The following is a 14,154-nucleotide window of genomic DNA, read 5'->3' as shown; positions in this document are numbered from 1 at the left end:
TCCATGGCACCTTGCCTGCTGAGACAGGATGTAGGCCAGCCAGCTTAGCCCTATCTCTGTCCCATGTGGAGCTTTCTTCACCCACCAGGAACTGTACTGGATTTCTCTCAGCTCCAGTTCTATGAAACCAGATCATCCCCTTACAAATATCTTGAATGACTCAAGTTACTGATTTGTGTCCTAGAAAGCCTTATCATAGTAATTAACACAAAGGAGTATGTACTCTAGGATAATTTAATATTTTTGTAGGGAACAAAGGAAACTGAAGTCAGCTACTCTTATCCTCTGTGTCTATAGCTGTGGACTTTACTGTATGAAGACCTCAAAAAGAAAATAATTCCCACATAAGTTAGGTAAAACTAGCTAATTAACCCCTCATATTTTCATTCCTTGCTAGAATAATACTAAAGTTCAAAACTTTTTTCTAAATTGTATGAAATGATAGCTAACATGCTTCATTTTCAGTGAGGAAGGGAAAACTACTGCCAAAACCTCACTGCTGAGAGCAGCACTGCAAATAGTAGTGTGGTCCAGTATAACAGAGCAGGAACTCACATGCTTGTAGCTGAAATTCTCCTACTACTGAAGAATATCACGGTTGGTACAGGAATAAAAATGTTCTATCACACCAGAGGTGAACAGAGCTGACCAGGAAGTTGCTACAGCAAATGCACTTCTGGACAACACTATGAATGTACTCCAGCTCCAGGAAATAGTAAAAAGCAGACGTGATCTAATAAGACACTTTCACATAAGTGTGAAGTGTTTCACTTCAAGCTGGAGATGCTTAAAACTGAAGAATGGCTTCAGCAGATTTTATTCTAATTTAGCTTTATAGCAGCTTTTTTCTCCACAAGCCCAGCTTTATTCCAGGCAGTGACATTAGCATAATGTTATTAACAGAAATGCAAGCAACATAAAATGATGATTATTTCCAAGGCTCAAAGTTGTAACAGCAGAAAGAAGTAATAATGCAGAGTTTTTATTTATGTTAACAGTCTTTTACAATTCACACTCAATAAAGCTAGAAGCCATTAGGTAGATCCTTTTTTCTAAATTAACCTAGCAGTTTGAAAAGGGAATACAAAATGAGTTAATAGCCAGAAATCTAATGATATCAATACATTAGAAATCACATGCTTCCTGCAACGAGATATATATATTCCTGAATGAAGTCACGCATAATCACAGAATTTCAAATTTAACCGTAAGCCAGACTATTTTCCTATCCCATAGCTATTAACAAAGTTCATGAGGTGCAAAATGAGTTTATATGAAAACAACATCCTTCATTTACAATGGTAATATGTTCCTACTTAGTCCAAAGTATCTGGAATCTTACTAGTCACTTTCATTCCATTTTTAGTCTGCTTTGATCTGTCAATGTTTCTATTTTAAAAAGCTTTCCATGTTATACTTTTAGAAGTGTATTTTTGTATTTAGTTAATATACGTACATATATATATTAAAAATAGCTTCATTATTTGACTAAGTAAAATGCAGAATTGGTCTTAACATCATTATTCTGACCCCTTTAAGAAAAGCAACCATCTGTATTTATAATCCATATGGAATCCTCTCCTAAAGTACTAAAAATACTCAATCCTCTCCTGAAATAGTCAAAGTAGCTGATAGTCTTCCTGTGAATAAAAATTAAATGGTTTGTCCTCATAGAGATCACTGTAAGAAAGCATTTGCAAGTGCAAATGCATCTGCACAGCAAGATAACTGTTTTGCTCAGGAATCCTTGAAAGGAAAACACAACCTAGAAAATATCTTGCAGCATTTATTTGACTAAAACTAATGCCAAGAAGACTTTTTGATAATAATCACATTCACTAGCACTACCAGACCATTCATGCTAATATGAACTCTCAAGCAAAAATATTAAGTAGAAGCTTGTTTTAAGCAGGTAATACTATTGTCACTTCCCAAAAAGACAACATTAAGAACCATTTATAGCTATTAAATGGTTTTGCCTTCAATAGACCAAGGTCTAGTACACCTGATCAGGAAAGCAATTTGCAGAAAAAACATTTTCCCCTGTTACAGTCATATGCCCTTGCAGCAGACGTACTTGATATTTGGAAATAAAAATAATCAAATAGATTCTAATACGGAAACGCATTAAAAAAGCCGCAGGAGAAGATGATGTACCAGCACTGCTATTTGTTAACACAAGAAAGAGTTCTCATGTTAAGGGCCCAGTGGCTAAGGATATGTGAAAGAGCTGCTGACAGGCCAACAGCTCACCTTACATGTGTCCAGAAAGTTCTGGAAAGCAGAAAAGCTGATAATGTTGCACTAAATACTAACTAAATATTTGGTATTGGTCTCTACTCCATTACAGAAACATTTGTGTATCAGAAGAAACACATTATCAAGTTTTTATTTCTTGGAGATGCTGTTGGACCTGCAAGAGAACAGACAAAAATATGATTAACTGATCATGTAACCACACACAGGGGACACACACACACACACTTGCCCAAATAAGCCTTTATCTGCAAGACTACATACCATCTTAATGTCTGGCCTTCTGGTTTTTTTGTCATTCAGACACCGCTCAGCAATTGAATACATTTTATGAATTGAAGGTACATCCCAGTCACTCATCTTTTCATCAACATAATCCTCAATAGTTGCTTCCTCATCCTCAATTTCATCCTTTATACTTAACTGCAAGAGAATTTTAACCAACAAGCAGATAAACATTGTTAAGTATCTGAACAGCTTGTGAGAGTATAAATGAACTATAAATTTTTATTAATTATTTTTATTGTATATAATTTTAATTAACACAACATCATACAGCAAATTTAAGCTGCATCATACAGATTTAACTTTGTTCCACTTTAAGGCTCAGTTTTCTAGTATTGTCTCCTTTGTAAGAGAAGAGGTACAATCAACAAAATATCTTATGTTTACTTAATAACCCACAAATATGCAAGCTTAAGTTAGTATAATTTTTTTAATCACTTTTATAAAGCCTCGTTCTGTAAACGAATGTCTGTCTGTAAACTAAACTTCTATCTCCAGTCTCAGTGGCTGCTGTATCTACTGGAAACTTTTATTCTGAAATCAAGTTTCAAATCTGACTGGTTTAGTCCGAAAGTCCTCAGTTCCAACACACTTGAAATGTGTTATCTGTAATCAAACATACTGTTTGAGGAAGCATAAATAAATAAATAAGAGGCAATGAGTAGAGGCAGATCTTCTGCCTTTGTCTATGGATCAGTCTGAAATTGCTGACCAACATTCAAATACCTCAAAATTTTCCTTTCAAGCTAACGATGCCATATGATCTTACAGTGACCATTCTTTTTATGCTCCCAAAAGTACATTACAAAGATAAACTGTACCAGTCATATTCCTTATTAGATCCTATCTCTGAAAAAGCCCACTTCAAAAAACCCAAGTTCTCCAAGGTGTTTACAAGCTCAACATGATAATTATTATGCTACTCCAGAAGATAGACCTTAGAAGGACAAAAAAATCTATTAATAATACACAGGTATTCCTAAAGCTGTGGAAGAAAGTGATTTATACTGTTCCAAACAGTATGGAACAAAATCAATCCAGACCTCAATGCTATTTCATACTTAAGAAATAAATTAGTCTTTATGTAAAAGTTATTCTAGGAAAACCTTGGATTAAGTAGTTCAGAACTTAATTTTAAGCTACATGAAAGGCTAAATTATGAAGAGTCTTGTAAGGTTTTTAATTCAAGAGAGTGAGCTCTCAGACATTAGTTTCCTAATTAGTAGACTGAATAACTAACTGAATAGTAAAGAAAAGAAAATTCAACCCACCTTCCAATCTGCAAAAAAAGCCCTTACATTTCCAACTTCACTAAGGTTAAAAGCATAAGGTACTTGCAAATGATCAGTAAAGTTGAAGAAGATGGAAATTGATACGGAATCATAAGGAAACAACTGAGATGAACAGTTCAAAATGTTTCAGGGAATGAGGAATTATGAGGGTATATGAGAGTATGCTAATAGAGTACAATGGTATTACAATAAGAAGCAGTACCAAAACAAAGAATTCCAGTATCAGATTAGAAGATGACGACCTTGAGGGCTGAACAAATCTACCAGCCAAGAGACAAAAGTTTCAGCCTCACCTCTAAGACAAAGACTGACATAAAAGCTGTTTTCACACCTACATATTTTGATGACTAATTTGATTGTCTCAGAACCTGTTAACTATGATTTCACATAAAGTGATCCTGGAGCAGTGGGAGGGGAGGAGAAAGAATAAAGAACATACCAGCAACTGTGGCTCCCGCTTTTCATCTGCTGGAGGAAGACCTGTTATTATTTCTAGTAAGACCTAGGAGGAAGAAAAATCAGAACAGAAGATGAAGCCCAGAATAAGCCTTAGCATATATATGATTTGCAAAAAGGAGCATGACCTCCAGTCTGTCAACAAATACTCCCAGGATCTGTGTTTGTCCAAAGATTTCCTATAAAATTAATTATCTTTGCTCCTACCTTTATTTTCATTAACTGTTATTAGCAGTGTGGCCTACAAATTTCAACACAAGTTATTCTCGCCCTACATGGTGTTCCTTCACAGCAAGACTGAAGGATTTCCAAACTGTTCAGACATAGTGTTGGGCATACCTGCCCGTGAAACTAAATGCTATGAAGGAAGTGGTCAATAGTGAGTAGGGTCTTGGATCTATTCAGAATGGATTCATTATTCTTCCAAATAGAAAGTTCATTTCTTTTTTGTACTCAGCTCTAAGGCAAATCCAACATGGACATTGTATTTTTGGTGCTGAATACTGTAAAACACAGTAATTTTGGACCATTTTCTTGAATTTTCTTTTTCAGTCTGAGTTACACTTTTGTGCAATACCATGCAAACAGAAACAATGTTCCACACCACTTCAAACTGCATTTAGCTAGAACTTGGAATATTATTTTACTCTGGTCTTTCATGCAGCAAATGAACATATTCAAATGATTTTAAAACAATCAAAGTTTAGAAACACTATCTTAAGAAAATATCTACTGGGAAAAAGAAAAATTACAGACCAGAGTAATTATTTAACTTCAGATACTTGATTATGTGTGCTCTTATCATTTACAAAAGAAGTCATACACTGCTCCCACATTCTACTTACTACTCCAAAACTGAAGATATCAGATTTAGGCGTTATCTCTCCTCGCAGAGCTTCAGGTGCCATATAGGCTGCTGTTCCAACAATTCTTTCAGTCATGATTGTCTGTGTGAATGTTACAGATGCTCTTGCAAGGCCAAAGTCAGAAATTTTGGGCACATATGTATCAGTTAATAAGATATTTGCACTGGTGGAGAGGAGAGGGAGGGGAAAAAACAAAAAAAAAAGAAAATTTTCCAAACAGTACGGTAAATAGGTTTTATGACAGACTAATAATTCTTTAGTAACCAAATGCAAACTGGTATTTTGACTATCTTGAAAGCTAAGATATTTATACATTATTCATATAACAAATTATGTAAATTTGTTTTGTTGGAAATGGCTCATTTTCAAAATTCATTGCTCTAAATAAAGGAAGAACTGACTGCAAGATCCATCCATGTTTTTTCTTGTGTGTGCATGCATGCGCCAAAAAAAAAAAGGCAAAACAACAAAACACAAGGAAAAAAACTAGACACTCCCCCTACTCCCAAACCTTAGAAAAACAAAACTTTCTTGTAACAGACCAATTATGTTACATTTATGGTTTGGCTTTAAGAGGGACAATAGAGAATACTTAGCTCTGATCAACTTGTACTGGATCACAGTGTAATTCTTATAGTCTAAATCTCTGCTCAGAACTAACAAAAACAGGCTTTTTATACCTATTATCTAATACTATGTCAACCATGTGCCAAATGAGTAATAATACTCTTATTCTTGTCTGGAAAGAAAACCAGATAACTTATTACTGCCAGAATAATGTATGTGCTATGTTTTCACTTTACCCCCAGCTTTTATTCTCCTTTAAAAAAAGCAACCCTGACAAAGGAGGCTCATCTCAAAGTCCTTAATGCTTTCATTGAATACTCAGTGGAATGAATTACAGCAGAAATCTACTGGGTTTTAAACTTGTACCATTTAGAACCATTTTAAAATAACTTGATTTAATATTTATGTAATCCTCATTTTCTGATCCCCTTAATGGATCTGTAAGAAAGCCACACAGCCTGATACAACATATAACACTTACTAGAAAGTTGTATTTCTAACTTCCCTCTTGTTCACCAAACTCTAACAAAATTAACACAGCTGTAAGTTACAATGGATCATGTGATGTTAGAACTGCTGTAAATATGACCACTACAAAAGGCCAAACACTTGTCAAGGCATCATCCACCAACTGGTCTCCTGTTTAAAGCTCAACTTCTTAAAAAAAAAAAAAAGAGAACAAGATCACAACTTCATAAATCTCAGCTTCTTATCAACTTGAGTCAAGTCCAAAATGTGGTCATTTTTTTGGATACACCACAAAAAGCACAACAAATGCAAGTTTCAAGCTTCAAAAGAGAAATGGACTATTTCCTAGGCATAACTAATCCAAAAAACTATGAACGACTGTGAGAACATCCATTAAATCAGGTCCCCTCTAGCCTAGAGAAGCTGTTCCAGTGCCTGTGTGCTTATGCTTTTCCCATGTCACAGTAAAATGAAGACTGAAGTTAATCTTCTTAGATGTTTCTTCATCTTAGTGTTATCTGGGAGTGGCAGCACTATTAACAGTACCAATCTAATTAATTGAACTGTTCATACTACAAGCAAAATGTTATCCAAACAAAAAAACCCCAAATCCCAATTCTCTAATATGATCAACTCACAGCAGTTAGAAGGGTAGAGTAAGGTAAAAGTGCATCCCTTCCAGTCTTTACACTTCTCCAGAGGCTTAAGCAGGGAAGAAAGAAGAAATATAAACTGTCAAAGCAGCAAGCACACACATGAGGCAGCTGAAGCAAAAGCTTGCTCCTCACAAGCTGAAAGGTCACAAAACTGAAGTTGCCTGCATTTAGCAGAGTTGCCAGAAGCCAGAAAGCTATTGAAACATTCCTGCATGACACCCAATTGGTCAGTGGCTCCTTCTTAACCCTCAGAAGAAAGGTATTTGGGGCTTTTCTTCCAAGATTTGGGCTGCTTTTTAAAAAAAAAACAGTAATAAAAATCGTAATAAACTGTAGCAGGAAAGGGGAAAGAAACAACAACAACAAAAACACCAGAAAAAAACCTACAACAAAACACTCACCTTTTCTGAGTCTGATATCCATAGAAAAAAACTCTGGTATAACAAACAGTGAATATTTATTATCATTGAAGAACCCTGAACTTCATGAACCTGACTGAAGTAATTTTACTGTACTCATAAAAAATAGGAGTAAATCAAAGCATACACTCTGAAGAAGTGTTCTAAGAAAAGGGAAAAAAAAAAAAAAAAGGTGTGTTTCATCTGAGAAATTCCCTGTTTAAAAATTAATTGTTCTTCAACAGCAGCTTATTCATTAGAAGCAGGTGTGAAAGAACGGGACTTTGTGTGTTCTCACTATTTGAAAGCAACAGATTGATGATACAAATTACAATTTATAGATTACATTTGTAACACAAATTACAATTACAATGCAAAACCTCACAACTGAAAAGCTGTCTGGTGCCTGAGGGAGCTGGCAGAAAAAGGAGGCTCAGGGGAGACCCTATTGCTCTCTACAACTGCCTGACAGGGGGCTGCAGCCAGGTGTGAGTCAGTCTCTTCTCCCTAGGAGCGAGCAATAGGGCAAGAGGAAATGGCCTCAAGTTGTGCCATGAGAGGTTCAAATGAGGCGTTAGGAAAAATTTCTTCACCAAAAGGGTGGTGAAGCAGTGAAAGAGGCTGCCCAGGGTGGAGAAACCAGTGCTGGAGGTATTTAAAAGACATGTAGATGTGGCACCTGGGGAGATGGTTTAGTGGTGGACATGGCAGTGCTGGGTTAATGGTTGGACTTGATCTTAAAGGTCTTTTCCATCCTAAGCAATTCTGTGGTTCTAGCCCCATAATTATCTTTAGAAGTCTGTACTGGTCATGTCCTTGTAGCACAGACAAGATTGTAGTGATGGATGTAACTTGCAGAAGATTGTGCCCTTGACTGAAGCAATGCTTTTTGCAGTTTGTTCTCTCTAAAATTATTTTAACAGGGGAAAGGCAAAGTAGAAAAAAAGAAAAATGAAGAAGTGAAAATGCAGCCAGCAATAGTCTGGTAGCTTTTACCTTTTAATATCTCTGTGAATATGACTATTTTCATGCAAAAAGTTGATGCCATTTGCTGTACCTTGAACAATTTTACATCTTATATTCCAAGGAATTGGTGGAGTTTCATCCTTGATTAAGAAGAGAGAAAGGCAAGTAAAAATCTGAAATATATATATATACACGCTCACATAAACCAAAACAAATATACAAAAACTGCCCAACCCAAAAGTGACTTCTTGCTATGTTTTGTTGTTTTCAAGTAGATCATTAAAAATATTACCAGCATACATTTCTTAATTGACTTGAGCAGAAATACATGCATTTGTCACATTGCGTTCTCTCCCTGCATTTTGCCTTAGATTAAGTTGCCAGTTACAAAAAATGTTTTTGGTTAATGTTCGACTCTGACCCTCCGAGGCCAGCTGCTCTGCAAAGACCTGTCTGTATCTACCACACCTCCCACTTCATACTGGCCCCGATACGGGAACCTTCAACCTGAAGCAAATAATTCAAAGTAATCCACAGCTTCTACTAACAACAAAAAGTCAATCCTCCAGTGGTTTTGGATTTCTCCAGAGTTTAGCTTTATTCATGCTACTAACTAAACCTTAGAAGTAAGGACACCTACATTTCAAAACCACTTCTGAATCTTGTCAGTGGCTAAGGGAAGAGGATTACAGTATCTCACCATTCTATCACCTCCCTCGCCTGCTCAACACCCAGACACAGAGATGACACAAGCAAGAGTCTGTGCATCAAACACATCCAGTGAAGTCACAAAATAAAGTTATCAGCAAGAACACATATTGAAGTAAGTACATTATTCCCCTATCTGATCTTATTAGAAAAAGAATTTTTCTGATTTATAGATTCTGATTTAGATTCCCTGAATTATGTCATAAATTTGTCTCTTCCTTTTAAAGGACACAGTTATTTCTCCTTTACCTTTCAATTATCACCAATCTTTTAAGCTCACTTAAAAGATAATGGCCAAAGTTACATGGATGAACATTTTCATATATATCCTTGTTAAGCACTGCTCATTTCTACAGATAAACTTGCACTGTCCTTAGGTAAGACTTAGTCTCTTTTTTGCACTAATTCCGTTAAAAAAATAAAATAATTGCACATGCAGCAGTGTATGCAAGCAAATCAATCAATCTAAACTGAGACAGCAGTGCTACTGAACAGAGCTAGTCTTTTCCCCAAGCACTGCTACTCATTCTCATCATAGCACCACTTCTTTCCCAGTGGGGCAGAAGTATTTGTGCAGCCCTACAGAGGAAATGTCTCCAGGTGAAAATTAAATATTTTTTTCACAAAGTATTATTTTATCAGCCTGATCAGTTCCCTAGCCCAGATCTTTCTCCAACAAATAGATACTTGAACCAGTACAATCAGAGGATCAGTGCAGAAAAAAACCACAAGCCAAACATTTTTAGGTCTGGGGACATGGGTGGTTGAAGTATCACCAATTTAAAATGTTCACCAGATTACAACCTCAGAAGCTGCACCTGCTTAGTATAAAGCAGATTTTTGGAACTCCTTCAACAAACTAACACAGACACTAATCTGCTATCTTAAGTCTGGCTTACTATTGGACTGTGTGTCCTTGATACAGTTTCCTCACCAAACCAAAGCAACTTATTATTTATTTAAGGCCAAGGCTAAAGATACACCATTTGATTAAATCAGAAGCATTACACAAAACAATATTTTTTTAAAATGAAAGTGACATTTACTTAGGTACTTCAGAAAGAGATAAGCAGACTGAGCATTGTATTATAACCACTACCACAAGGACGATGAACAAAGAGCAATTTCACAAAGCAGAATCTCAGGAACTAGCAGAGAACATGCCAGTATCAGAACTGGGAACAAGACTGCAGCACCCTCTGCACTGCCTTACAGCCTTACACAGACACAGTCAGTCCAAATTTCTGTGACACTTCAAGTACCGGTACATGACATTGTATTGTCTGCCTGATTTGACTTTCATCTATCTAAAACACTTGTACAAAATCTTATTGGAAGAATACTTGTGTTTTTTTCTAAAACACAAGAAGAAAGTAGTAAAACATCATTTGGCCATCACGGTCCAGCTCCATTTGAAAGACATTCCACGGACTCCTAGACTTTAGCAAAGTAAGGCAAATGGAAGCTAGAAAAGATTTCACTTACCAGACAAGCAAGTCTGTCAAGCAACGAACCATTGGGCATATATTCATACACCAGACATGGCTGAGCACCATCACTTGAGAAACCAAGTAATTCTACTAAATTTTCATGCTGACACCTATTGGGAAAAATAAAAAAAGGCAGAGAGAACTTGATTCCCAGTTACTTGTTTCACCTCTACTGAACAAAGCCAGGATTCTGTGGTGATGCTTTAAAACAAACAAAATGTGATTGTGCTGTATAAGAAACATTTTTAGTTAACATGAAAATCACTATGTTAGAAAGACAAAAATTGTATAATGATGTACTCACTTTGCCATTATGTTTATTTCTTGCTCAAACTGCTGTTTCAAGTCCTGAACACTAACATCGACCATCTATAAAAAGAAGTATTTGACATAAAAATCAGTGGCCGTAACAAAATGCAGTTGTTCATTTAAAAAAAAAAAAAAAAAAAAAGGAATTGTAAGCCTCTTAGTTAGGTGTTTACAATACATTTTCTACTGAGTTCAAGTATCAGAACATGACTTTTACTTCCTTGGAACACTGTATTACTGGTCAAATGGACCTAGTTTCAGCAGCCACCAACCTACTCCATTCACTGCAGTTACCCCCTAATAGCACTCGCTCATTACAAAATTCATTATTCACACAAACCAATGAAGACTAAAATTCTGTGACAATACCTTCAGCTTGTGAATCTTACCCATCCTCATCTGAAATGGAAACCTCCTTAGGATCCCTTCACTTCTGCCACTTCTTGAGGGTGGGGTGGAAGACAACTGGGGGAGCAATCTGCTCTTCCCAACAACCCACCTGAGCCCCTCAAAGGAGAGCTACAGGGCAGGCAAGAATTAGCTCCTGCTGACTCACAACACTGATGGGGCTAAGGATAAGGTTCTCAACCCAACTAACGTTTAACATGGTGACAACACTTTGAAATGCCTCATTCAACACTTTCCACGATAAACAAGATAAACAAGTCTGTACTATAAAGTCATTAAAATGAAAAATTCTCAGGGCAACTCACAGCAATGAGCTTCTTGACAGCCACGTTTCTGCCATTGATGTAGCCTTTGAACACAATGCCAAAGCCACCTTCTCCCAGTTTATTACCTCCAGCTGATTCTGGTCGGGCATCAAAATTATTTGTAATGCTTTCCAAGTCACGAAACAAAAAATTCTGGAAATCTGAAAGACATTAACATTTAGCACAAAGCTACGTGTTCACTTAAGGAACAAGGTCTCCTGCTTCAGTTCTCTTAAAACAAAAACTTGCCACCACATAAAACCTGACACAGTGGAGCCCTACCTCCAGTTCTGTGATGAAAATACCAGGAAAACAAAAGGAAGGCAGATAAACATCTATAATTAGCTATGCATAATTTTCTTCACAACTAGCACTGCAGCACGATCTCATTGTATTTTTATTCATACTCATAATACAAGTAGCAGAAATTAAGCATGTAGCAGATCGCAGAGAGCCACACTGCCTTAAATATAAAAAATATACCAAGATTACATCATGTTTCTGGCAGCAACCCAGAAGCAGACCTTTAGGAAGGAACAGACCAACCACACACTTTCCTAAAATGCCTTCTTTAGTCATCTTTTCTCCAGCATTCTTTGTCATTTTTGACATACAAAATCTAGTTTTAAAGCATAAGATGCTGAACAGTCTATAAAATAAATCTTGGAAAAGGGCAATGGGGTTATGTGCGGCACAAAAAACTGCAATTTAATTAACAGTTAAGTTTTCCCTCAAAGTAGGCGACTTATTGGCAAGACGAAAGATGCTGTTTCCCACAGATGCACCATGACAGGAAGAGGCATCACTCTCATGCATTGCTATGATTTATTTCACATGGGGTGAAGGACAGATCAGAAAAAAAAATATTACTGAATTCTACCAAAGTAAGTGTCTACCTGTGTTACTGGACTGTGAGCTGCTGTTTTCTTCTCTTAAGTAGGAAGGATCTGAATGTTGCTTCTCAGTACTCTGAGCTAAAACAGGCTTTACAGACGCCACTTCTTTTTCCTGTACAGGTAGCTGTTTCTCATGTATAGGCAAGGTTTCCTGTGAAGAAAGAGGTAATGTAACTTCTTGTGGCATCCTTACAGCTTCTGAAAAGGGAATTTAGAGAAAGTGTTAACTACATTAGGAACCAGAAAAAACTAAGTAATATTAATGCCAATATTTTTGAAATTTTTGAAAATTAGAAGACACGTAAGTATCACAAGGTTATATTCTGCCACCATGTGTAAACTTCAGCACTCTTGTTGAAACTTGAAACTCTTATTTAAACTGTTATTACAAGTGATAGAAAATGGAAAATACATCCACTTTTGGTCATTTTAACCTAATCCTTTCTTATTTTCAAGTTAGTGTGAAGCTCTTTAGCATCTTAGAAAACTAAGAACACAGTACAAAATGTGCAAGAGTAACAGTTACCTGGAAGCAAAAGGCTTGCTGGTGCTAGGAATTGATTCCTAATCAGCAGATCCACAAGATCAGCAACTGTACAGTTTGTGGTTCCCCAGTCATAAAGCAATTCACATGTGGGGCTCTTTCCCATTTGTACAAATGCCTCAAATCTCCTTAAAAGATAAGACCAACATTAAAAAAAAAGTGACCTCAAGAAGCATGAAGAGAAAGAGATTAAAGGCAAATGACAAAAACCAATCCACATTACAAAAAAATTCTGAATGTACTGCAAAAATCACAAATCTTCTGAAAGTACAGCCAAAAATCCCAACACATGCAAAATCGGGGAAAAACATGCAAAATACAGGAAAAACACATATACATGGCTTCAGCAGTTTGTTCAGGATCCATAATATATTGGCACCTCGGACTAATGTCAGAAAATGAGAATGTCAGCCAGAGACAAAGTCAGACCCAGATCAAATGGAAAAGTAATTGCTTTGCATCCATCTAGCATTCACATCCCATTTTGAATATTTTGAGATGGGCATTAAGAAGAAAATGAGATCCAGTATTCTGACTGATTTAATACTATTACTGAAAGACAAAGAAAGATTTAATACTAACATTACTAGAAAAGACTGGAATCCCAAGGTGATACATACAGCATCTAAAAATCTCATAGTCTTAGAAACAGCTTCAACTAGGATTCAACAAATCCTTCAAGCAATGACGTGCTCATACAATATTGTGAGCATTACTTCGCAGGTAAATTTGTTGGTTTTAGGCCTCGGGCTCCCCACGTCTGTTGGACATTTTCTTGGAAACAGTGAATTAGGAGTTACAGTCCAGCTGTCTCTTGGGCACAATAAGGTCAATGTCTGCTAGTCTTTAGGCTACAGAAAGTTATGCCACCAGTGCTGTATTGCTAAAAATACCTATGTCTGTAGCTCTAATTGATCCTAATTTCCTTACTCAATTTTCTGCGGCTTGCCTAAAAACTGAGCTGCAGAACAATTAGGAGTAATTACCTTGAGTTCCCTAAGGAAACGGGACTGTAAGACACAAGTGCCCACCGGCACACAAAGTGCAGCAAGTTACAGTAATGGGGTGAAAAACGGGAGTAACGTGGTATTTATGTCAAACGGGCAATGCATGAGTTCACATTACGGGACTTTTATGTAGGACCTTATATGCACTTGGCTGTATCTGCTTTCACCGGAAGGGTTGGTTATATCCACCGCAAGTTTCTTCCACCCTTCCTGCGGGTCGATGAACTCTGCCAGCCGCCTCACGAGCCCGTAGCTCAGGCCGCGGACGTACGTGGGA

At 36.7% G+C, this 14,154-nt stretch overlaps 1 protein-coding gene across 1 annotated transcript; it reads right to left on the bottom strand.

Annotated features, from left to right (window-relative positions):
- Window positions 1–960: 960 nt before the first annotated feature.
- Window positions 961–14,153, bottom strand: IRAK4 (interleukin 1 receptor associated kinase 4; the record flags this gene model as incomplete). Its single annotated transcript, XM_008632867.2, has 11 exons — window positions 961–2,413; window positions 2,521–2,679; window positions 4,273–4,335; window positions 5,135–5,318; window positions 8,241–8,350; window positions 10,404–10,518; window positions 10,713–10,777; window positions 11,431–11,591; window positions 12,327–12,524; window positions 12,853–12,998; window positions 14,014–14,153. Coding segments are annotated over 11 exons (1,374 nt in total), but the record flags the coding sequence as incomplete, so codon positions are not given.
- Between the last annotated feature and the right edge of the window lies 1 nt (window position 14,154).

Source organism: Corvus brachyrhynchos, unplaced genomic scaffold (assembly GCF_000691975.1).
Source record: "Corvus brachyrhynchos isolate BGI_N302 unplaced genomic scaffold, ASM69197v1 scaffold32, whole genome shotgun sequence".
Classification (NCBI taxonomy): Eukaryota; Metazoa; Chordata; class Aves; order Passeriformes; family Corvidae; genus Corvus; species Corvus brachyrhynchos.
This window is presented reverse-complemented; position numbering and strand designations above follow the sequence as displayed.